The 24,423-nt window shown below is 39.0% G+C and overlaps 1 protein-coding gene across 1 annotated transcript in view; it reads left to right on the forward strand.

Moving 5' to 3' along the window:
• The window catches only part of dna2 (DNA replication helicase/nuclease 2), a 31,409-nt gene extending 10,485 nt beyond the window's left edge, over positions 1 to 20,924 (forward strand). The window contains exons 9-21 of the mRNA XM_002935970.4: positions 205 to 399; positions 1,470 to 1,697; positions 6,699 to 6,815; positions 7,293 to 7,402; positions 8,598 to 8,707; positions 10,173 to 10,397; positions 10,713 to 10,906; positions 12,815 to 12,904; positions 14,643 to 14,844; positions 14,959 to 15,048; positions 15,702 to 15,884; positions 17,951 to 18,097; positions 18,928 to 20,924. Of these exons, the coding sequence (XP_002936016.2) occupies positions 205 to 399; positions 1,470 to 1,697; positions 6,699 to 6,815; positions 7,293 to 7,402; positions 8,598 to 8,707; positions 10,173 to 10,397; positions 10,713 to 10,906; positions 12,815 to 12,904; positions 14,643 to 14,844; positions 14,959 to 15,048; positions 15,702 to 15,884; positions 17,951 to 18,097; positions 18,928 to 18,972 (1,936 nt within the window). The 3' untranslated portion in view covers positions 18,973 to 20,924. The remainder of the gene's footprint in view (positions 1 to 204; positions 400 to 1,469; positions 1,698 to 6,698; positions 6,816 to 7,292; positions 7,403 to 8,597; positions 8,708 to 10,172; positions 10,398 to 10,712; positions 10,907 to 12,814; positions 12,905 to 14,642; positions 14,845 to 14,958; positions 15,049 to 15,701; positions 15,885 to 17,950; positions 18,098 to 18,927) is intronic.
• Positions 20,925 to 24,423: the final 3,499 nt, after the last annotated feature.

The raw sequence follows: 24,423 nt of genomic DNA on the forward strand, positions 1-24,423 counted from the left end.
AACCTATAACGGAGTGAATTCTAAATTTAAATAAAGTGAGTTTATGGCAGGCCATATTCTGGTTAACGTTAATTAAGTTGGCCATCTTACGTATTTGCTAGTATGTTTTAGTAACTTTATGCACAATACCACTATGTGTCAGTTGTATTTTTTGCCAGAGAGAAATATGTTAATTTTTCATTTTTGTTGTTGTTTGTCTTTAAGATCTGTTGAGCAACAAATTGAGAATTGTTACATTCCTGCTGAAATGATTCCAGTTGTTCAGAAGGAAACAGAACATTTAAATAAGGATCATTTGCAATACTTTAGGCTGTGGTATCTCATGTGCACCTTGGAGGGAAATTCCAAGGACTCAAAAATGGGACGCAAAAATATATGGATGATGTCATCTTCTGAAAGGTTTGCAACTGCAATAAATAAATAGAATAAGTCTACAATGCCCAGTAAATAGTTATGTTTTACTACACTCCTGTGAGGGGCTTATTAGCAGAAACCACTAGAGCTGGGCGGTATGACCAAAAATTTATATCACGGTATTTTTCAAAATTATATCGGTGTCACTGTATTTGACGGTATTTTTTTTTTCCATGCATGATTAGGTGTTAACCCCATTTCCTAATAAATTATAGAATAATTACTGCAGTATTGAAAATCAGAGTCAGGCAAGCGAAGGATCGGCGACAGAATGTCGTAAGGTAAATCAGGCAGGCTTAGTTTCCCAGGCAAGGCCGCAGACAAAATAGCACAGGAGGAGGCGTTTGATAGCTTTAAATACCCCCCCCACATGCGCAGAACCGGCGCCGTCAGCGCGTCACGGACATGCACGCTTTGACATGTACGTGCGCTTTGACGTACGCGCACCTGGACGCGCGTGCTCAACGTCCCGCGAACAATGGGACGCGCGCACGCAAGGAGGCGAGCGAGACCGGGCCGCACGGGTGAGTACCCTGACACCCCGGTATTGCGGTATCTGAAAAATGAATATAGTTTAAAAAAACAAACACCGGTATTCGGTATTAAACGGTATATCGCCCAGCCCTAGAAACCACCATATTATATGGTTTGCCTGCAGACCTCTCTACCAGCCCAACTTCATTTAAAAATCTTTATCTTATTCTGGCTTAGCTGATGGTTGGCGCTGGTCCAATGATTTTACTGTGGGTCTGTGTGACACATTGACAAAGACTACATAATTGAAAAATCCTGTTATGTGAGAGCTAATTGTCACAAACAGCCCAGCAGATAACAGACATTAATCTGCCAGGCGGTGCCCCATACACAGGCCAGTAAGCAGCCAACCTGTTCTGGAAGGGCCAAGTCAGCAGCTACTATTGGCCTGTGTATGGCCACCTTTAGGTTATGGAACTGAAGCCACACCAGCTGTTTTCAGACATCATTGTAGTACTTCAACTGAGAAATGGTGATGGTTTCTTTTACTCTAACCAGCGTTTTGGTGATGTCATTTTCAGAGAAGAAGATGGCCAGTGCATTGGGAACCTTATTAGGACTGGACCTGTACAAACCATTTCTGATGGGCAACATCTACATTCCTTTCAGCGTAAATCTGGTACTGTGCCTGCAACAAACTTAATGTCAGGTGATAGAGTTGTAGTAAGTGGAGAAGATAAGTTTCTTGCTCTGTCAAGTGGCTACATAAAAGAAGTCAAACATAACAACATCACTTGCATTTTGGACAGGTAATGCATTCTGCAAATCTCCAGACCCATTCAGTTTTGTGTATTTTGCTCTACCCTTTATTCTTATTCTAAAATAAACAATAACTAAACTGTACTTACAGTTTGAATAATGTACCCCGTCTTTAAAATATCAGCCTATTAGAAGTTGCAGAGGAGTTTCCTGACAATATTAAATCACAAGGCCGAACTATGTGTTGTCATACAAAATTCTGGTCTTAATATGTGTGGACACCTGCATAGGGCATACACCTTAGAAGAAACATCTGTCACTACCAACAGCCACTTACCATTTCCATAAAGTGCAAAATTCACTGCTTATGACAGATGCTAGTGCTGTCAATTGGTTATCCCCTGGGACTGCAGAAACCAGTGTCCCTAACCCTTTCACTGCCAGCCGTTTTGGTCAATGCGGAACTTGTATTGCCAGACAGTTTTTGAACATTTTGCACTGTTTCACTTTAGGGGCCTTTCCTCTGGGGTACTTTTAGTTTACCCAGGAAAACAATATATTGTTTTTTTCAGGACAAACTAAGCTTTCAAAATATGGTAGAATTTTGGTGTAATTCCAATTCTGTAACAAGATATAGGCTTCTAAATGTATACATTTTTTTAAAAAAATCATATTTTCCATAATATAAACACATATACCAGAAACAAAAATTATTTTATGCACAAAAATACAACTGATTTGGAATGTCCCATGTCTCCTGAACGTGCCAATACCAAATATATATAGTTTTATGGAGATTTCTCACTTGTATAGGTCAAAAACTCCCAGCAGTACACTACCAAATTTCCAAAGCACTGCTTCACATAGCTGCATACTTTAGATTTCAAGGCCAAAACTTCCACTCAAAGAAGGTTTATCCCAGAAAATTACACATTTCTGGAAAGAACAGATTCTGGGGAATCCAGAATAGGCACAATTGTCTGTCTACTCCAAACTATCAAGTCACAATGCTTTCCTAAAGTTACAGGTTTTTATCAAAATTTTTGAAGTTTTTAAAAAATCGCTTCAAAGCTTCGAGTCTATAGTATCTTATCTCCTACAGGTCATAAAGTAACCAAATAAAACACCCTAAATATGAACGCCAGGGGTCCACTGAACAGTTTGATGCCCAATATGTATAGGTTGACATAAGTATGTGGCATGTAGGGGCCCCAATGTGAACATACCCCCATATGATCTATCATTTCTGTCATTTCAGCTCCTGCAAAATCAACGCATTTACATCATTATATGTGGGATAAAGCTAGTAAAAAGTATGCTCACCCCAGAAAGTCATATATTTTTGGAAAGTACACATTCCCCCGAATCTAAAATGGGTACCCGTGTCTTTCTACTCCAAAGTACCAAGCCGCACAGCTTTTCTAAAGTTAGCAATTTTGATGACATTTCCAAAAATCCCTTCAAAGCTTCCAGTTTCCAGCACCTTATCTCCCACATAGCATTAGGTACCAAGATAAAACACCCTAAATTTGAATGCCAGGGGTCCACTGAACAGTTTGATGCCAAATATGTATAGGTTTACCTAAGTATGTGGCATGTAGGGGCCCCAATGGGAACATACCCAGATATGATCTATCATTTCTGTCATTTCAGCTCCTGCAAAATCAACACATTTACATCATTATATGTGGGATGAAGCTAGTAAAAAGTACGCTCACCCCAGAAAGTCATATATTTTTGGAAAGTACACATTCCCCCGAATCTAAAATGGGTACCCATGTCTTTCTACTCCAAAGTACCAAGCCGCACAGCTTTTCTAAAGTTAGCAATTTTGATGACATTTCCAAAAATCCCTTCAAAGCTTCCAGTTTCTAGCACCTTATCTCCCACATAGCATTAGGTACCAAGATAAAACACCCTAAATTTGAACTCCAGGGGTCCACTGAACAGTTTGATGCCCAATATGTATAGGTTTACCTAAGTATGTGGCATATAGGGGCCCCAATGGGAACATACCCCATAATGATCTATCATTTCTGTCATTTCAGCTCCTGCAAAATCAACACATTTACATACTTTATGTGGGATAATGCTACAAAAAAGTACACTCACCCCAGAAAGCCATATATTTTTGGAAAGTACACATTCCCCCGAATCTAAAATGGGTACCCGTGTCTTTCCACTCCAAAGTACCAAAACGCAAAGCATTTCTAAAGTTAGCAATTTTGATGACATTTCCAAAAATCCGCTCAAAGCTTCCACTTTGCAGCATCTTATCTCCCACATAGCATTAGGTACCAAGATAAAACACCCTGAATTTGAATGCCAGGGGTCCACTGAACAGTTTGATGACCAATATGTATAGGTTTACCTAAGTATGTGGCATGTAGGGGCCCCAATGTGAACATACCCCATAATGATCTATCATTTCTGTCATTTCAGCTCCTGCAAAATCAACACATTTACATACTTTATTTGGGATAATGCTACAAAAAAAGTACGCTCACCCCAGAAAGCCATATATTTTTGGAAAGTACACATTCCCCCGAATCTAAAATGGGTACCCGTGTCTTTCCACTCCAAAGTACCAAAACGCAAAGCATTTCTAAAGTTAGCAATTTTGATGACATTTCCAAAAATCCGCTCAAAGCTTCCACTTTGCAGCATCTTATCTCCCACATAGCATTAGGTACCAAGATAAAACACCCTGAATTTGAATGCCAGTGGTCCACTGAACAGTTTGATAACCAATATGTATAGGTTTACCTAAGTATGTGGCATGTAGGGGCCCCAATGTTTACATACCCCATAATGATCTATCATTTCTGCTCCTGTAAAATCAACACATTTACATCCTTTATGTGGGATAATGCTACAAAAAAGTACGCTCACCCCAGAAAGCCATATATTTTTGGAAAGTGCACATTCCCCCGAATCTAAAATGGGTACCCATGTCTTTCTACACCAAAGTACAAAGCCGCAAAGCATTTCTAAAGTTAGCAATTTTGATGACATTTCCAAAAATCCGCTCAAAGCTTCCACTTTGCAGCATCTTATCTCCCACATAGCATTAGGTACCAAGATAAAACTCCCTGATTTTGAATGCCAGTGGTCCACTGAACAGTTTGATGCCCAGTTTGTATAGGTTTACCTAAGTATGTGGCATGTAGGGGCCCCAATGGGAACATATCCCCATATGATGCGTCATTTCAGAAAATCAACACATTTACATCCTTTATGTGGGATAATGCTACAAAAAAGTACACTCACCCCAGAAAGCCATATATTTTTGTAAAGTACACATTCCCTCGAATCTATAATGGGTATCCATGTCTTTCTACTCCAAAGTACCAAGCCGCAAAGGTTTCCTAAGTTTGCTGATTTTTGTGATATTTCAGAAAATCGCCTAAAAATGTTGCAATTTGTCGCATTTATCTCACACAATATCTTGCGTACAATGGCAAATCACCCCCAATAGGAACACCAGAGGTCTACTGAACAGTTTGATGCCCAATATGCATAGATATACCAAAGTCTGTGGTATGTACTGACCCCAAAATGAAAATAGCGTATATGGATTTCTCGCCTGCCAGCTCAGCTTTTGCACACAGAGCCCCCTGTCAGTGTATTATGTGCAGTAACCCCCCAAACTATACAGAAAAACCCAGAAAACCATATATTTTTGGAAATTACACATTCTGACAAATCCAACATGGGTAAAGAGTCCTTTCTACACCAAAGTACCAAGCCGCAAAGCTTTTCTAAAGTTAGTGGTTTTTATGATATTTCAGAAAATCGCCTAAAAATGTTGCAGTTTGCCACATTTATCTCACACAATTTCTTGCGTACAAGGGCAAGTCACCCCAAATAGGAACACCTATGGTCTACTGAACAGTTTGATGCCCAATATGCATAGATATACCAAAGTCTGTGGTATTCACTGACCCCAAAATGAAAATAGCGCACATGCATTTCTCGCCTGCCAACTCAGCTTTTGCATACAGAGCCCCCTGTCAACGCATTATGTGTCGTAAAACCCCCAAACTATACAGAGACCCCCAGGAAACCATATATTTTTGGAAAGTACACATTCTGAGGAATTCAAAATAGGTAAAGTTATTTTTCTACACAAAAGTTACACCTGGCAAAGCTACGCTAAAAACAGATCAGGAATACTAATACAGGGATAAAAATGCAATAAAACCACAAAAATTGTGCAAATTAGTGAAACAACAAAATAAGTCACACAACAGTGTAATTAGTGGTCAGAATATCTGATCCAATAGTCACGCTGTCATAATAAACAGTTTTTAAGAAAAAGAAACTAAAAACAAAGTGGTAAAAAAAAATTTAAAAAAATAAATAAATAAAAAATATTTGTGTATACATGTGTGTACATGTGTAAAAGTTGTGTGACAGTGTGTAAGTGTGTATATTAGTGTGTATAGGTGTATAAAAGTCTATATAGGTGTATATGTGTGCAAAACAAAAAAAAAAAAACCAAAAAAATAAATAAATGCAAAATTGTGTGCTGTATGTGTGTGTAAATGTATGTAAGTGTGTATAAATGTGTATAAATGCAAAGAAAAATCACCCTTACCTGTCCTGAAGCTTGCCTGGTCCTGGTGCTGCAGTCCTGTCCTCCATCTCGCGTGAACACGCGTGGGCGTGAGAGGAAGCAGAAGGGAGCCGGCAGGTAAGAGCAGCAGACGCGATGCGTCTGCTGCTTGGGGGGGGGGGCCCTGCGACGATCGCGTTGCAGGGCCTGCCTGACAGCCCCCCTGGCTCGTTGCCCAGGGGGCTGTCATGCTTAGAAGCTCTCTGCCGAAGCGGCACATGCCACTTCTGCAGAGAGAATGCTTATCTGCCAAACAACGTACGGCGCACGTTGTTGGCAGATAAGCTCTTTCCCTGCAACAACGTACGCCCGTACGCTGTTGGCAGGGAAAGGGCTAAACCCATACCCACCTGATGTACTTTCTGATTTTGAATTTTTTTTTTTTACGATTATTAATTAAAAATGTTGTGGCAACATTGTTTATCTTTGCTAGGAGTCTTGGCAAGCTTCCTGAGGATTTGTTATTTAGGCTTGATCATGAAGAAGGAGGAGGTGGTTTAGAGTCCCATCTTGGAAACTTATCAAGGCTAATGGAGAACTCACCTGTAAGGTATGTTTGCGCATCTTTAATTTAGTTTGACTCCCTTTCCCCCACAATGCTACTCTAAGTTAAATGCCTACTATCCAATTTTAGCTTATAATTAGTCTCTGATTCTATTTATTATTTACAACTGTCTTAAGATTCTTCCATATCCTATAAGACGTTCACTCATTTTAAAGCTTCACTTGCTTTATAATGCCCTCCTATTTAATGAAGCCTACTTGATCTGGATTATTAGAAGTAAACATACCATGAAGAAAATTCTCCAGTTCTGTCCATTAACCTTATGTTTAACTTGTTCCCCATCACTAAGTAGTGCTGTTTGTAACTATTGTTTTGTTTTGCAATTACAAGGCTTTATTTACCAATATTTAATTTCTGTGTGTATCAGAAATACTGGAACCTTAAAAGGGAAAATGTTGCCAGTAATATGTAACAATGTATTCAGTTAAAAGGAACAATTATTTTTTTTTTTTTGCTTCTTAGTGACAAACTGCGGAAACTGATCATCGACTTTAGCAAACCAAATTTTGTTCAACATTTAAGCTCTGTTCTTCCATCTGATGCAAAGGATATTGTTGCTAACATTTTAAAAGGTATCTGTTTTTAATCACTCCATAATTCATTTTATACAATTAAGGTGACTAAAGTCTTGTACATTAGCAGTACATCAAATTTATTATCATTTTAAAGTTAGTTATTCCCGGTGCAATCGTAATACTTCAGTAATATTTACTGTTTTAATGCACTTTACCATCTGTGCTGGAAACATCTAAAACATTTCTGGTAAAGTCCTATTGGTGTCAAAGTCCTTTTTTAAGTAATCAACTTCAACTGTTGTGCTATTGTTGGACAAAGAGGATGTCAAAATACTTTGTAAAATAAATGGTTAAAAGTTATGGTTAAAGGTAAGTTGTCCTGAAGTGAGTAGCAATAAAAAGTCCACAACTGCACCTCCAATTATTTCTTAATATTAATGGAGCTGGCGTTTCTTCCCTGGACAAGCAAATCTGTAACAGCGAGCCTAACCTATCTCCTAAAGCCACCAGTGCACCTTTAATGTGTGGGGGAAATGGGGTAAACTCTCTTGTTGCAGATATTTGTGTTCTGTATTTCTGGTTATAATGAAGTGAAACATAATCTGCTTCCAATAGCTGACAGACCCAAGTGGTATTTCAGCAAGGGAAAATACAATTCCAATGCAGATAAAGGGTGATACCCACAGTGATGAAAGACATTTGTGTCATACCTTTAAAATACTGTGCCCAGTGAAAAATAATTCCTAGTTACAATGCAATATCTTTAGAGTCAGAAGTTTAATCCCTGGTCTAAATCTCATTGTGAGGGATTTAAGACAGTTGTGCATGCAAGAATCTCACCCCCCCCCCCCCCCCCCCAAACATCACACATCTGAAAAATTGTGCATAGAGCGACTGGAAAATTTCTCCCAGCCAATGTCAGAGACTACACCTGTTTAAGGTTTTTCTGCCTTGACTCATTAGTTAAGGGTGATAGGGTGATACTTTTTTCCTCAGAAGGAAATGCTATTTATTTCTTGTTTAATAAATGCTTGCAATGTCGGATTTTCCTTGTTTTTGCCTGCATATATTAAAAAAGTTTTTACATAGGGGGAATTAATTTTTCCCATGACTCTAGGTGATATGATTTAGCCTTGGTCTGGATATTTGGAGTTTAGACTTATCCTTTGTGGTTCATCACATGGTTTATAAACAGGAAAACCTAAGCAGGATGGTTGTGTCTGTTTCATGGCAAATCTCATTTACATTGCAGGCCTTAACAAACCTCAGAAGCAGGCAATGAAACGTGTTCTTCTTTCTAAAGACTACACTCTTATTGTTGGCATGCCAGGGACTGGGAAAACCACTACAATATGTACCCTGGTAAGCACTTTGCATTTAAAAACCTGTACTTCATGTCTTGTTGATGATCATAGGTAACAGGCTTTCCTTGCACTTTTAAATTCTGAGCATTGTGACCCAGAGTATGGGTTGTGCCACTACCGTATGTGCAAGCAGTTTCATTATGCAGTTGAAAAGTGCACAAATAAGCATACATTTTGAGCCATATAGCAAAAAGGACTATTTAGTGCACAGCCACTAAGTAATAATGTGGGGTCTGGGTGCACATTCCCCAGATCAGCATCTTGGGGAGAGAGGATCATCCCATAGAGAAGCAGCAGGCACTCACAGATCCCACAGGCATAGTAAAGGAACTGTAAACTTAGGCAAACAAAAGAGACAGCATAGCCTTAAAGGAGAAGGAAAGGTAAAAACTAATTAAGCTTTATCAGAAAGGTCTAAGTAAGTACAGCCATAAGCACTCACAGAAACGCTGCACTGAGTCCTCTATCAAAAGAAACACGGGGTATCTTGTCTCCTTTTTTGTAAACATGTTCATTGGTATCATACTTCCTTCATTCCCAGGGCTGGAGTCTGCGCAGCTCTCTCCTCCCTCCCTTCTCTTGCTCCTGTTTCCCATAAGAATTCATAAGAACTCACTCCCCCTCCCATCAGAATGTGTGATCTGAGCTAGCAGCAACACTGAAGCTACTGAGACCAAGCTAAAATGTGCCCTCAAGCATATTGTGCCCTCAAGCATATTGTGCCCTCAAATTGTAAACAGGCCAACACATTTCAATTAAACTAAAAAGTTGTATAACTATAATATAGTGGGACTATTATCCCCACTGCTACTATAGGCATCACCTCTCCATCTGCTATCCCACAGCCACAGTCCCCTCCCAGAAGCTATTATCCCACTGCTACTATAGGCACCATCTCTCCCTACTATACCTGCTATCCCACAGCCCCAGTCCCTTCCCAGAGGCTATTATCCCCACTGCTACTATAGGCTCCATCTCTCCCTACTATACCTGCTATCCCACAGCCACAGTCCCCTCCCAGAAGCTATTATCCCACTGCTACTATAGGCACCATCTCTCCCTTCTATACCTGCTATCCCACAGCCACAGTCCCTTCCCAGAGGCTATTATCCCCCCACTGCTACTATAGGCACCATCTCTCCCTACTATACCTGCTATCCCACAGCCACAGTCCCTTCCCAGAGGCTATTATCCCCCCCACTGCTAATATAGGCACCATCTCTCCCTACTGTACCTGCTATCCCACAGCCACAGTCCCTTCCCAGAGACTGTTATCCCACTGCTACTATAGGCACCATCTCTCCCTACTATACCTGCTATCCCACAGCCACAGTTCCCTCCCAGAAGCTATTATCCCACTGCTACTATAGGCACCATCTCTCCCTACTGTACTATAAATATATTAAGTTATTGTTCTATTTTGTGAAAATATCATATTGTTCACTGTCTTTTTTTTTTTCAAGGTGAGAATTTTGTATGCTTGTGGTTACAGTGTCCTGCTAACCAGTTACACACACTCTGCTGTAGATAACATTTTATTGAAGTTAAAAAAATTCCAAGTTGGCTTTCTGCGCTTAGGACGAACACAGAAGCTCCACCCAGATGTTCAGGAATTCAGCGAAGAAGAAATCTGCAAAGCCAAGTCAATAAAATCTTTAAGTGCTTTGGAAGAACTCTACAATAGTCAGGTATGAGTCCATTTGAGGAAAGTCCTAAAGTCTTTACCCTGTACACTAAACTAAAGAGCCAGAAGAATAATGTTTTATTCGTGTACACAGACTGCAGTACATATTTTATTGTACATGTCTGTTTATTTAAAAATGAGTTAAAGAAATCAGTCTGGGGGCAGCCTTTAGTTTTATATTAGCATCTAAACAATAATTATTTTAATCAGTTGAATTCTCTACATTGTGGAGGATATACTCAGTGATGATAAAACTTTGGCATGCCATTTCTGTGTAATCTTTTACAGATTTTATACTATTTTTTTTATCCCCCACCAGCCTGTGGTTGCAACAACATGTATGGGTGTGAATCATCCGATATTTACACGAAGGCGGTTTGACTTTTGCATTGTTGATGAAGCATCCCAAATTAGTCAGCCAATTTGCCTTGGCCCATTGTTCTTTGCCGACAGATTTGTTCTAGTGGGTGACCATCAACAACTTCCTCCACTAGTGCAAAGTGCAGAAGCAAGGTAAAATAAAGCTCAGAGGCATTTATAATTGCATTGTATTTTTGAATTTGGATGGTAATATTATTTGTAAGTGTAATTTCGTATTGAAATGACTATCAATCTGTCCTTTTTCTGTTCTCTGCACCTCCTGGTTCTGACTTGAAACAGTGTAGCAAAGCCAGCTGATGTAAAGAAGCATACAAGGCATTATGGGAATTTGAATCTTGACTAGGGGAGAGCTGGCTTTTGTTTCAATAGACAGAACCAGCAGTTAGTGCAGAGAATAAAAAGTTACAGAAACTGATTTCAGGAGAGATTACATACAGAATCATTACAGATTTGTAATTTTATGTTTTATTGGAAAGTTGCTTGGAATTTCACTTTAGGCAAATTTGGCTTCATAGCCCCTTGAATTGTTCCTATTGATGTTATATGTACTAAAATTACAAAGGAGTCCAAGCTGGTACCAAGACCAGCACTATATCAGCACTTAACACACAAAACTTAGTGTGGCTATGGACAGTGATCGATTTTACTCATTTTTCATTTATGATCTCATGTTTGTATAATGGTAAATGGGCACAAAACTTTTTCACAAAACAATTACATCATTTTCTTTGATAACATTTTATTGCTAAAAAAATTGCCATTGCATTATATGTGTGCATTTGCAGTAATTACTAACATATTTAGTATAAATTAAACAAAGCAATCAGGCTTTTGGGGTTCAAGCTCCCCTTATGCAGCTTAATATTTGGTCTGATCCCTGGGCATATAACAAGGTTGCAGATATATGAAAACTAGCTATAAGAGCTACATTGCTATTGTTCCAGAGGTATCCTAAAAAATACCATCTTTTCTGGGTCCCTTTGGGCAGCTGATACACCATCAATGCTTTAAAGGATGTGTTAAGTCTGTTTCACTGGGTTTGCCAAAATTATTGCTAAGGTTTTTTCCTTGGGCCTGTGCTCCTGTTAGGAGAAAACTGCACCAGTCCATGGAAAAGATACCTAAGGGCTGCGCCGGCATCTCACTATTGTGAAATCCAGCTGAGCTATTATAACCTTGTCATTTATTATTTTTTTTGTCTTTTGTTTAAACTTTAAGTTTTAGGAATGTTTGTAGTTTCTTTAATAAATTAAATAAAAAAGCCACAAGGACGTCGGCTTAGTTATAGATTTAGACTCAAATTCAAACAGTATCCTTATTCATGTTAGCAGTACAAGGCTTGGATGGCCAGTAGGGTAGTGTGCCAGCTTCCTTGCCAGTAGTTCTTTGGTTTGTTTCCAAAAGCAGGCACCATCTTAGCTTTAACATCGTTGAGCTTTGGCAGTGATAAAATACCCTCTATGTTGTGTTCTTTAAATCAACATGGAAAATACATTAGTATATTAAAAACTAATGTAGAGTCGGAAGTACCATAAACTGAGCAGTTGACGGATTTATGTACTGACCAAAGATCAGTGATGTGAGGGCCTTCCATAGTTCTTTTTAGCTTGTCCAATTGGAATACCGTTTGTATGCATATATTTCATCATGTTCATAATTTAATTCCTGAATACTGCACAGACAGCGTTTAAGTTGGACTTGTATAACACTCCCTTAAAGTTCAGAAAAATGAGAGGTGTTGGTCTTAAACTAAAGAATCTTTAATAATAATAAAAAATAAAAATCTGTTTCCTGTCTACAAAAACAGCCTGGTTTCAAATCTATCATCACTAGTAGAAGTACTGTGTCAAGTGCAAATACAGTGCCTTCTATAAATGAAAAATGTGTTATTTGCCATATGGTCATCTTCACCATTTTATTTATTAGATAGGTAGTTTAAGAAATTCCTGTATTACTGCTAGTAGTATGTGATTCTTTATTGTTGGCTGTGGGTTCATGAAACTGCTGATAATTCACATTCTGGCTACTTTTCTTAATTAGAGAACTGGGAATGAGTGAGAGCCTTTTTAAACGGCTGGAAAGGAATCAAGAGGCTGTAGTGCAGTTGACTGTGCAATATCGAATGAATAGGTACACTTTTCTCTTATTACTTTATTTAATGTTGTGGTTAATGTTCTGAATCATTCCAGAATCACGATTCTACTGCTCTTCACTTTCCTTCCCTTACCCTTTGCCATTTTGTTGGTTGCCCTATACATGTTGATTGTCCTATAATGTACCTCCTAATGGAAGTAAGCTAAGCTAACTAAGCTTCCGAATGTTCTAGTGAGCACTGTTGGGGCTATAGTCTGGAGGTGGACAGAACATTATTTCACCCTAAACCGGCCATGACCAGGTGTTCCTTGCAAGATTTCTGACAGAGGAGTCAAACAGTAATCAGAAGCGTTGTCCAAGAGCCAAGGATCACTCGTGGAGAGCTTCAGAAAAACCTTGAATTAGCAGGTACAGTTGTTTCAAAGAAAACAATAAGTAATGCACTCAACCGACATGGCCTCTATGTACGTTCATCACACATGACTCCACAGTTGCTGCACAACATTTGGACAAGCCAATGAAATTCTGGGAGAGTATAGTCTGGAGACCAAAATTCAACTCTTTGGATATCATTGCGCACACCATGTTTGGAGGAGAAATGGTGCTGCATATCACCACAAAAACACCATATCAACAGTGAAATTAGGAGGTGGGAACATCATGGTGTGGGGCTGTTTTTCAGTATATGGCACTGGCACACTTCATATAATTGAAGGAAGGATGAATGGAGAAATGCACTGGGACATTCTTGATAAGAATCTTCTGGCAACTACCAGCTGAAGATAAAACGAGGGTGGACATTTCAGCACGACATTGATCCCAAACACATAGTCAAGGAAACTCTCTATTGGTTTCAGAGAAAGAAAATAAAACAATTGCCCAGTCAATCTCTCGACTTGAATCCAATTGAAAATTTATGGAAAGAACTGAAGATCAGAGTTCATAGAAGAGGCCCTTGGAACATTCAGTATTTGAAGACAGTTGGGCAATGGCAATGGACAATGGGCAATAATCACACCTGAGCAATGCATGCGACTAGTTTTTCCAAACAGGAGGCGCCTTGAAGCTGACATTACTAACAAAGGCTTTTCTGCTACTTATTAAATACATTTCAGTAAGCATGTTCAATATTTATTCCCTGTGTCATTCCACTTTACTACACATAACTTAACTTATGGACTTATTTGTTTTGATTTCTCTGTATGTGTTGATTACTTTGGTTGTTACCTACATCTGGTGTAAAGTTTATGTCAATAGCCCTTTAGAAATATATTTACTGAGAAAATCGTGACATGTTCAATACTTATTTTCCCCGCTTGTATAGTTAATGTTCTCTGACACTGCATTTCTAGCCAAAGACTTCTTACAACCCACTCGTCAACTTGTCATTGTCATAATGTAAACAGTCAAGGCTTATTAAAGGCAGCAAAACTAACAATATTTTTAAACATCAATCATTGTTCCAGTGTTTGGAACAATTGACATTGTCCTAACCTAGTGAGATGAATGATTTGCTGAATAGCTATTAGATTACCTCAGTGCCCACAGGGGGAGAAAGAGTAATATAAATATATCCTCCCTATTCTTATTCTGCTAAATACAATGCTGAACCGGTATTTTTTTTTAACAGGGACTACATAGAAACCTTCTTCTCTCTTTTTTGTTTTTACCTCTGAAAAACAATCTACTTCCCAAGTCTACTTAAAACAAGTGGTTTTATTTTATGGATAATATATCATTGAATTGTCGCTGACCATGTTGATCTGCTGTTTAGTCAGATTATGGCACTAAGCAACAAGCTGGTGTATGAAGGCAGGCTGGAGTGTGCCTCTGATCGTGTATCTAACGCTGTGGTTAAGCTACCTCATATTAAGACGTTACTTCTGGAGCTGGAGTTCAGAGAGAGCCAGGAATCAATGTGGATTAAAGATGTATTGGAGCCAAGTAACCCTGTGTGCTTTCTGAATACAGAAAAAGTATGTATTCTCCCCCCTCTGGTGATTTAACATACACTTGTGTTATATCTGCAGACATGAGCCAAAGACATATGTAAGGGCCATTTGCACCAATGCTTTTTTTCCCACTTCTAGATTCCAGCCCTGGAAACTGAAGAGAAGGGTGGAATAAGCAACTGGATAGAAGCTAAATTGGTGTTCTGTTTGACAAAGCTGTTTCTAAAGGTCTGTTTTCTAGCTGCATTTTATATCACTGTTTATCACTGTGAAAATTACTTTGTGAGGGATGCCTAATTGCCTGGCATCCCCCAGTGATTACATTCATTGAGCTTGTTCCCCAGACAGTGCTTCTTTTCACATGTTTATACTCTTTGACAGTATTGCGTAAGCGTATGGTCCTGTACAGCTGAAGCCATTGGAAAGTGACCAAAGATGGTGTTGTGGCACTGCATAAAAGTAGGCCTGAGAAGGTTGAACCTGCTGCTCAGCCCTTATGGGCTACTGCTTGGGTAGTGCTTTGCAGTTATTGTTCAGTGTGGTGAAATCTGGTAGGGGTAAAAGCAGTGGAATAACTAGAAGTTACTGGTCCCCACAGCAAGCTTTTTTAGAGCCCCCCCCCCCCCCCCAATATCTGGGAATATAATTATGCTCCTAGCTGCTCCTGTCAATCACACACTTTGTAATTTTGTCATCTTTGTTATACAGTAGCTTCTCAATGTTTGTGACTGTGCTATACATATATTTTTAATTATTTGTTATCCTTCATATAGTGCTGGCTAGTTTGTGTGTCACTTTACAAAAAGGTTGTTCATTGGCATGTTATACATACTACATCGATTTGTGTGTCATCCTAATATCTGTTGTTTGTTTCTACAAAGGCTGGCTGCAGACCCTCAGACATTGGGATCATAGCACCATATCGTCAGCAACTTAAAGTTATCTCTAATTATTTCAACTCCTTGTCAGCGAGTGCCGTGGAAGTGAATACAGTAGATAAATATCAAGGGAGAGACAAAAGTGTCATCATTGTGTCTTTCGTTAGAAGCAATATTGATGGAAAAGTAAGCCTACATTTACATCTTAGAATATTTTAACCTTCTTTTTTATACCAGTTCAAGCAAGCTTGATAAGGAGATTTATTTCACTTACCGTTAAATCCATTTCTCTTTAGTCCTATGGGGGACACAGGGACCATGGGGTTAAGTCCCCTCCATCAGGAGCAAGACACTTAAAGGTGTGCTTTACCTTTAATTTAACTTTTAGTATGTTATAGAAGGACCAATTCTAAGCAACTTTTCAGTTGGTCTTCATTATTTATTTCTTACAGTTTTTTGATTATTTGTCTTTCCAGCTTTCAAATGGGGATCACTGACCTCAGCAGCCAAAAAACTATTGCTCTGTGAGGCTACAGTTGTATTGTTATTACTACTTTGTATAACTTTTTTTCTATTCAGTCCCTCCCCTGTTCATATATCAGTCTCTCATTCAAACCACTACCTGCTAAGGTAATTTGGACCCTAGCAACCAGATAAGTGTTATAAGTACAAACTGGAGAGTTGCTGAACAATTATTGAAAATAATTAAACTACAAATAATAAAAAATGAAGACCAATTGCAAATTGTCCCAGAATATTATATATAATATATATATCTACTTCATACTAAAAGTTAACTGAAAAGTGAATGACCCCTTAAAGGAATGTAACCCCTATAACCCTCTTCCCATTCCCAGGCACCTCAATTATCATGGAAAAGACAGAGCAAACACTGCTTCTAACAATCTTTTTTTTTTTTTAATTTCATTTTAAAACAAGAAGGAGGGGTAGCTTGAAGACCTGCACTAAGGTCTCAAGGGGTATCCATCACACTGTACCTTAATGACCTTCTGCTCAAGGCACCTTCTCTTCTAGCAGCTAAATTCCAGCCCTCCGTGTTCATGGACACTCTGTACACTCTGGTATGAACGTTCAATATGGCCAAATCTCGTCTAGTGCCTGCTTGGCGCATGATCTTCGATATGGAGCAGCAAAAGGTCCTTCCTTCCTTCAGAGAAGATCACCCGGATCCAACTTCATTACAATCAGGTCCTGGGGTCAATGGTGTCCTCCATCGAAGCAGTTCCCCAGGACTGGGGTACTGCAAGTGAGCAATCCAGCGTAGGGGGCTGACGCAAAAAGTCCAGCACAGGCTCCCTCAGGTACCACCCCGGATGTTCTCAAGCCATAAGTCTCCTGGAGACTGTTGTCCAACCTCCTGTTTGCGAGGACATTCAAAAAACTGAAGTGCCTGGGATTGGGAAGGGGGTTATAGGGGTGGGAGGGTTACATTTCTGGCTCCTGATGGGAGGGGATTTAACCCCATGGTTTCTGGGTCCCCAAAAAATAGAAAAAATAAAACTGTTTGCTGATGCCGCTACGTAGTATATACCAGTGGTTCTCCAATCGTGAGGCTGGCCCCCATTCCTGGGCTTAAAATGAATTAGGTAGACTGGATATTAAAAGCAAAATGATGCAGCTTTCCCTAAAATTACCATAAAACCACCATTACTTGTAGTATGGCATGATTACAGCAATGTTTCAGACCAGGGCCGGAACTAGGTGTAGGCAGAAGAGGTGGGGTACTAGACACATGCCTTTCCTCCCCCCACCCCCCCCCCCCCCAGTGCCCACTGGTACGTTCACATTCACGCATGTGCATGAGGGGGAGAAGGGGAGCTGGCCACGTTGCCCAAATTGAGAGAGGATTAATAAAGTCAGCTTGAAAAAGTACTTATGTAGTGTGAAACATTGCTATGATCGTGCCATACTACAAGTAAACTCCCTACATTAGTATTTTAATTCTTGATTCCAGTGTGACAGTCACTGATCAGCACAGGCAAAACTTGGAAAGTATATGGCCGGGCCTCACATGGAGGCCATCAACAATGTTGTGCTACTCTGCAAACTGTTATTTTGCGGAAAGTAGGAGATGCAGTCGGGAAAGGGGCTAGTGATCCATGACCACACGCACATTTATAATATATTTATACATAAAATGGCAAATACGCTTTATAAAACTCCTCATGAGACAGCATTATTTATTTATTTTTTCTTCTTGATCTAACAATTTTTTTTTGTTTTTGGAGCAGCTGGGAGACCTTTTAAAAGACTGGAGAAGGCTAAATGTGGCGCTGACACGGGCCAAACACAAGCTGATCATGTTGGGCTGCGTTCCAACCCTTAGCCGCTTTCTTTGCCTGGAGCAGCTGATATGTCATCTAAAATCTAAAAATCTAATATCCTTTTTAATTTAACTATGCAACCTGTGGTCTGGCCCTTCACCCAGTGTGGTGCTGCCTTGCATTTTAGGCCTTATAGCATGAAGGATAGCTGAACATCTTCATCAAAACCGAATTTAGCTCAGTTAGTCTCAAGGAGAGTGTTTTGACTGAGCTAGGTTCCAAACATAGTGGGGCCCTGCAGAGCTGTATTTGTGAATAGGAAGAGCAAGCTAGGGCAAGATGGCAACAGTTAGAGGCTTATTTAAAAGCAATCTCATTTTAGTGGTTTTAAGTATTTTTAAAACTACGAATAAGCTCATTTTCTCTAAAACCACAAATTCGAAGTTATTTATTCAAACAGCCTTTTGAAAAAACATTCAAAACAAGCGGATTAGCAAGATAAGAACAAACAGATTAGCCAACTTAAAATGGACAGCTGCCATTAATTTCTGTGCAACCTCAACAGCTTTTAGATGGAGTATTTTTACTTTCAGATTTGTTGCAGTTTTGACGCATAATAAATGCCGAGTCAGCTTCCTGCTGATTGGCTCAGATCACACATTCCTTATCGGGAGGAGTGAGTTCTTAGCATTCTTGAGGGAGAGGAGAGAGCTGTGTGTCTCTGGCACAGGAAAACCAAAGAATTCTGTTTCTTTTGACAGGGAAGTCAGTGCAGCGTTTCTGTGAGTGTTTATGGCTGTATTTACATAGACCTTTCTGATAAAGCTTAGTTTTTACCTTTCCTTTTCCTATAAGTGTTTATTTGTTGCCCCTGGCCCTGACAGCCTTCGTACCTACTGTATTAAGTGTTCTCTTGTTCTGTAATTTTTCCTTGACACTAGCACATTTATGATCTTCCAGCCGGCGCCCATGAGCATATGCCTGTATGAAGAGGCCTTTTCTGATGCTGTTAAGAAGCCATTTGTGCTCTCACAGGTGCCTTGTTAGCACTTGGAACGGAGGATGTTCTGGGCACACAATTCTTTTCATTGAACTCATGTTGAACAATTAGGGGAACTTATGTTGAACAATGTAGCAATTGGGGAAATGATGGCTTATTATACAGAGATCATTATTTAAATCTACAGTAGTCAAAGGGGGAGAGTAAGGGCAATGGCACGCAATGAGATATGTTGCTCCAGGAAAGTTTGCCCTACCCGCGGGTAACAGATCACCTAAAAATGCCTTACCATTCTCACCTTCAGATCTCTGCATGTAAAGCACATTACCCAATCACAATTTAATTGCAGAGAAATGTGGAAGTAAGCATATTCCAGCAATTAACTGGATTGCCACATGTAATCTGTTTTTTAAATGAAGCAATCTGAAGGTTAGTGAATTGCAAGGCATTTTGTAAGAGATTTGTTGCCTGGAGTAGCGCAGGTTTTTCCATGGGTAACAAATCTCCTTGTGTGCCATAGCCCTAAGAGTAATGAGAAAAATATCAATTAGCACTTTGAAGTAAAAGCAGTTTTGTTATTTCAGTTTCTCGTGTTAAATGAGTTCTATTGCCCCTTAATAATTTGCAGGTAGAAGAATTTATATATCAGAAGCTGACTTTGGGAAAGATTTAACAAACTGTATGATTAGAGCTCATTCACCCACTCTATTAATTCCACTGGGATTTTTTTGAAGCATATTTATCAGTGGGTGAAAGTTAGAGTTCACCATTTTATAAATACTCTTTTAAAAACCGATTAGAAATGAATAGAGAGTGGGCACATTTTTCTGTGGTGAGCTCTAATCTCACATTTTGGTAAATCTGCCCCTTAAAGTAGGCTGTGCCTCAGTCCTAAATTTTTTTAGTTTTTTTCTGTAATTGATTTGCATTTACTGTTTAACAAATTAAGGCTTTGCTTTCAGACACAAACCATTTAACCGTAGTTTGTTATATTGCTAGCATTGCTAAACCAGTCTAAATAAGCTTTAATATAGCAGCTCCATATCTGTATAAACACTAGATGGTGCTGTTTTGTTAGCTGTTTAGGCTAATGGCACATGAAGCAGTTTCGGGAATTTTTACCCACCACCCAAAACACAAGAAATCCAAATTACCATGGTGATGGCAGGTGATCAACCTAAAAGATGCAATTCATGAGTACATGGGGCACATTCTCATAATGACCATGTAGAATAAATGTAACTGTTTTACTTTCTTTGAAGAGAGCCCCTGTTAGAGTGGCTGTTTATTGTCATTTGTTTCCTTAGACTGGAACTGAATTGAATAGTAACAGTACAACTACAACTCTATTTTTACATTTCTAACCTATCCGTACCCCCCTTTGGTTACATATGTATCACTTGCTATCTAACTGATAGTGTTTATATGCCATGTTTTGAGCATGTGAGAAGTTTCAGCTGAGGCAAGCATCTGGTGCCTATTATTATATGCAGAGATAAAAGCCCTAGTACCCATAATATTGAGTTTATTACTTATACAGGGTGGAACGGACCAACAAACTGTGAATAGGTTACATTCTCCTCTTATTTTTGTATATACACTTGAAATTAGACTAGTTACATTGTCTATATGAGAATGTAAGGTGTAAGGCATTTAAATTCTGCATATGATCCATTTTTTGCTCTCAGGCTGAATTCACTAATGAAAAAAACACTTGTGACCTCTGCCATATTTCATAAATAGCAATTCCTTTGCATGGGACTGTGACATATACCTCATTGTCTGACTGTTCAAATTGTCAGGCTCCAATTCTAACTGAATCAGACAGGATAAGCTAGAAAATAATCATTTCTTCATGTTGAGATTTTACAATTTTGTACTATTTACATAACAGTTGGTGTAATTTATCTGTTGAATAAAATAATATTTGCTATTAATGTTTTTGATGTTTGTATTTTTAAGCTGAACAATGAATATAACAGAGGCACAATTATTATGGCACAATTATGCCATATTATTATTATGACACAATTATGGCACAATTATTGCATTGCTGAGGTAAGCCAGCAGTAACCGAATACTTTAAGAACAACACAATGAGGGGAATTCACAAAAGTGAAAATAGCTCTTTTTGTAGTAAAAGTGGTGATAAAACTGGTGTAAAATACTTTCTCCATATTAACAAACAAAAATCTGCCTAAATTCTAACTCAAACGCTGCTTTTCAGATTTTGGTGGAACAAAAAGACAGACTTTGTGAATTTGTCTTTTAAATGACATAAAAATTGCACAAAAACAGAATTTTAAATCACATTCTTCCCCAGACAATTTAAAAATGGAGTAATGCTCAGTGTAACCTTTCCCCCATGTCAGATCAATTCTCAGCTCCCGGTCAAGTGTTACAGTCTGCCACCCCTCTGTGTCAAGTGGTATGATCTGTCCACCCTTTTTTGTAAAGTGGTTTTGCGGGTTAGCGGGTGTGGGTTAAAGTTTTGCGGGTTAGCGGGTGTGGGTTAAAGTTTTGCAGGTTAGCGGGTATGGGTTAAAGTTTTGCGGGTTAGCGGGTATGGGTTAAAGTTTTGCGGGTTAGGGTCGGGTGTGGGTTGAGTTTTTCCTGACCTGCACATCACTAATGGCCACCTTTACTGAAACTGCAATTGAACTAATAGAGAATGTCTGCTAGGCGATTGTCTGCTCCTCCTAGGAAACAAATTGTCCCAGAAGACAGTAAGAGAGAACATAGCTAGTGTGGGAAATCTTTAAGTGTAATTATAGTTAATAGCTGGCCATACATGGGCTGACTTTAGCCAATGACTTAGATATTAGATACTGGTTTGTCCCTTGCAGGCTGCCTTAGCCGCATATTAACCACAGGGCAAATCAATGGCCTGTCTGAATGATATCTAGCCATTTTCTGTGGAGGACTGAGAAACAGTGCAGTGAGTCTTCAGAAAGATTATTGTGGTTCACTTTGAATTAGCAAGGTGAATATCTCCTAAACAAAAATTTTTGTTTATGCGCATATATTGTAAACATGCTTATTTTAGCATAGAAAAGCCATATGTACATATTTTATTACAAAGGTGAACCACCCCTTTAAAGGGCATGTCAACCACAAAAATAATTTTTTGCATAATGAAAGAAAACATAATTCTAAGCAACTTTCCAATATGAAATAATTAAAAATTTGTAGCGCTTTAAACGTTATTTGTAAATGTAATTGCTATTGAAAGCTGCATTTGCTGAACTCCTGGTTGTTACATTTTAAACAATGTTGCAAAGGTCAGTCTCCTCCAGCAATACAGGTCTGTCAGTCTGTTGCCTTGGGTTACATTGTTTCAACAGTCTGAGCCCCCAGGGCAGGGAATAGAAAGCACAGACAAGCACTGCTTCTAATGTATGTATGTATGTATGTATATCTTTATTTATAAAGTGCTACTTATGTACGCAGCGCTGTACAGTAGAATACATTAATACAAACGGGGGTTAAAGATAATGGATAAATACAAAGTACAACAATAAATACAGATAGATACAAGATAAATACAGCTGCAATAAGTTAAGAGTCGAGGACACAAGAGGAAAGAGGTCCCTGCCCCGTAGAGCTTACAATCTATATGGGAGGGTAACTTACAGACACAACCACAAATGCGGTATAAGTGCTGTAGGTCACTTCTACCGCTTCTAATAGCAATTATATATACAAATAACTCAAAAACCATTACAAACTTGTAATAAATGTATATTGCAAAGCTGCTTAGAATTTTGGTTTCTTTTATTAGGCAAAAAATTATATTTTGAGTTGCCTTGTCCTTTAACCACAATAGTTACATAGGATTGAAAAAAGAGTCCATCAAGTTCACCCCATCCAAGTAAACCCAGCACACACAACCTATACTTACCAATCTATACACTCACATACATAAACTATAAATACAACCACTAGTACTAACTGTAGATATTAGTATCACAATAGCCTTGGATATTCTGCTTGTTCAAGAACTCATCCAGGCCCCTCTTAAAGGCATTAACAGAATCTGCCATTACCACATCACTAGGAAGGGCATTCCCCAACCTCACTGCCCTCACCGTGAAAAACCACCTACGCTGCTTCAAATGGAAGCTCTGTTCCCCTAATCTATAGGGGTGACCTCTGGTGCGCTGATTGTTTTTATGGGAAAAAAGAACATCCCCCAACTGCCTATAATCCCCTCTAATGTACTTGTACAGAGTAATCATGTCCCCTCGCAAGCACCTCTTTTCCAGAGAAAACAACCCCAACCTCGACAGTCTAACCTCATAGCTTAAATCTTCCATCCCCTTTACCAGTTTAGTTGCAGTCTCTGCACTCTCTCCAGCTCATTAATATCCTTCTTAAGGACTGGAGCCCAAAACTGCACTGCATACTCAAGGTGAGGCCTTACCAGGGACCTATAAAGGGGCAAAATTATGTTCTCATCCCTTGAGTTAGTGTAATTACTCCTTCCCATTGACTTTGTCATAACAATGTAGTATTGCACTGGCATCATAAAGGTTAACGATATTGCTAGACAACTGTGCTTTCACAGGATGTTACTTTATGCATCCTTTTGAAGACCCCTTTTGTCTGAAACCCAGATAAGATTTATCAGAGATCTCACACCTAAGCGCTAATAAGGAAACTTTGTGTTTCCCACAGACTCAAAGACTCCACTGAACCATCAAAGAAATCGTGTATACCTCAAGACATATGAAAATATGGTCTGCCAGTATTCCGTAGTATTACACAAACATTATATTCTCAATGTACTCTAAGGGGCGATTCATTAAAACACGTGTTCGAATCCCGAATGGGAAAAATTCCGATTGTATACGAAAATTTCTGAAGATCGCAAATAGCATGAAAATGCTTACGAAAAAATTGTATTAGTCACGATAATATCGTATTGGCGATCCAAAAGTCACGAAATTTTCGTACCGAACGATAGTAAACAGCGGGAAAACCTTTCCGATTTTTTCGCACAAGCGTACGAAAAAGTCACGCAAGCATACGAAAAAGTCGTGCGTGCATCGAAAAATTAGCCGAAATTACGCTCGGAGCGTTCGAGAGCATTCGTGGATTAGTAAATATGCCCCTCAGAGTTCTTTTTACTGGAGTCTATTATACAGGCTTTCCACATTGTGTTTAGCAGGAGTGTATTGCTTTGTATACGCCCATGTGATACATATCATATTTGATATTAAAAGACACAAACAGTTATGAGAAATGACAATATTACACTTATATCCCTACAACACACACAGGGTGGTACTTATGACTATTATTATAATAAAAGACAGAGGTCAGTTTAGCTAACAATTCATATATTTATTAACCCTGTACTCCCCCCAGCCTTCATACATAGTAATGAGAGGGTGTTTCCCAAACTCAGCATAAATTCTGGAAGGAACTCAGTCATCAT

This window comes from Xenopus tropicalis, chromosome 7 (genome assembly GCF_000004195.4).
Source record: "Xenopus tropicalis strain Nigerian chromosome 7, UCB_Xtro_10.0, whole genome shotgun sequence".
Classification (NCBI taxonomy): Eukaryota; Metazoa; Chordata; class Amphibia; order Anura; family Pipidae; genus Xenopus; species Xenopus tropicalis.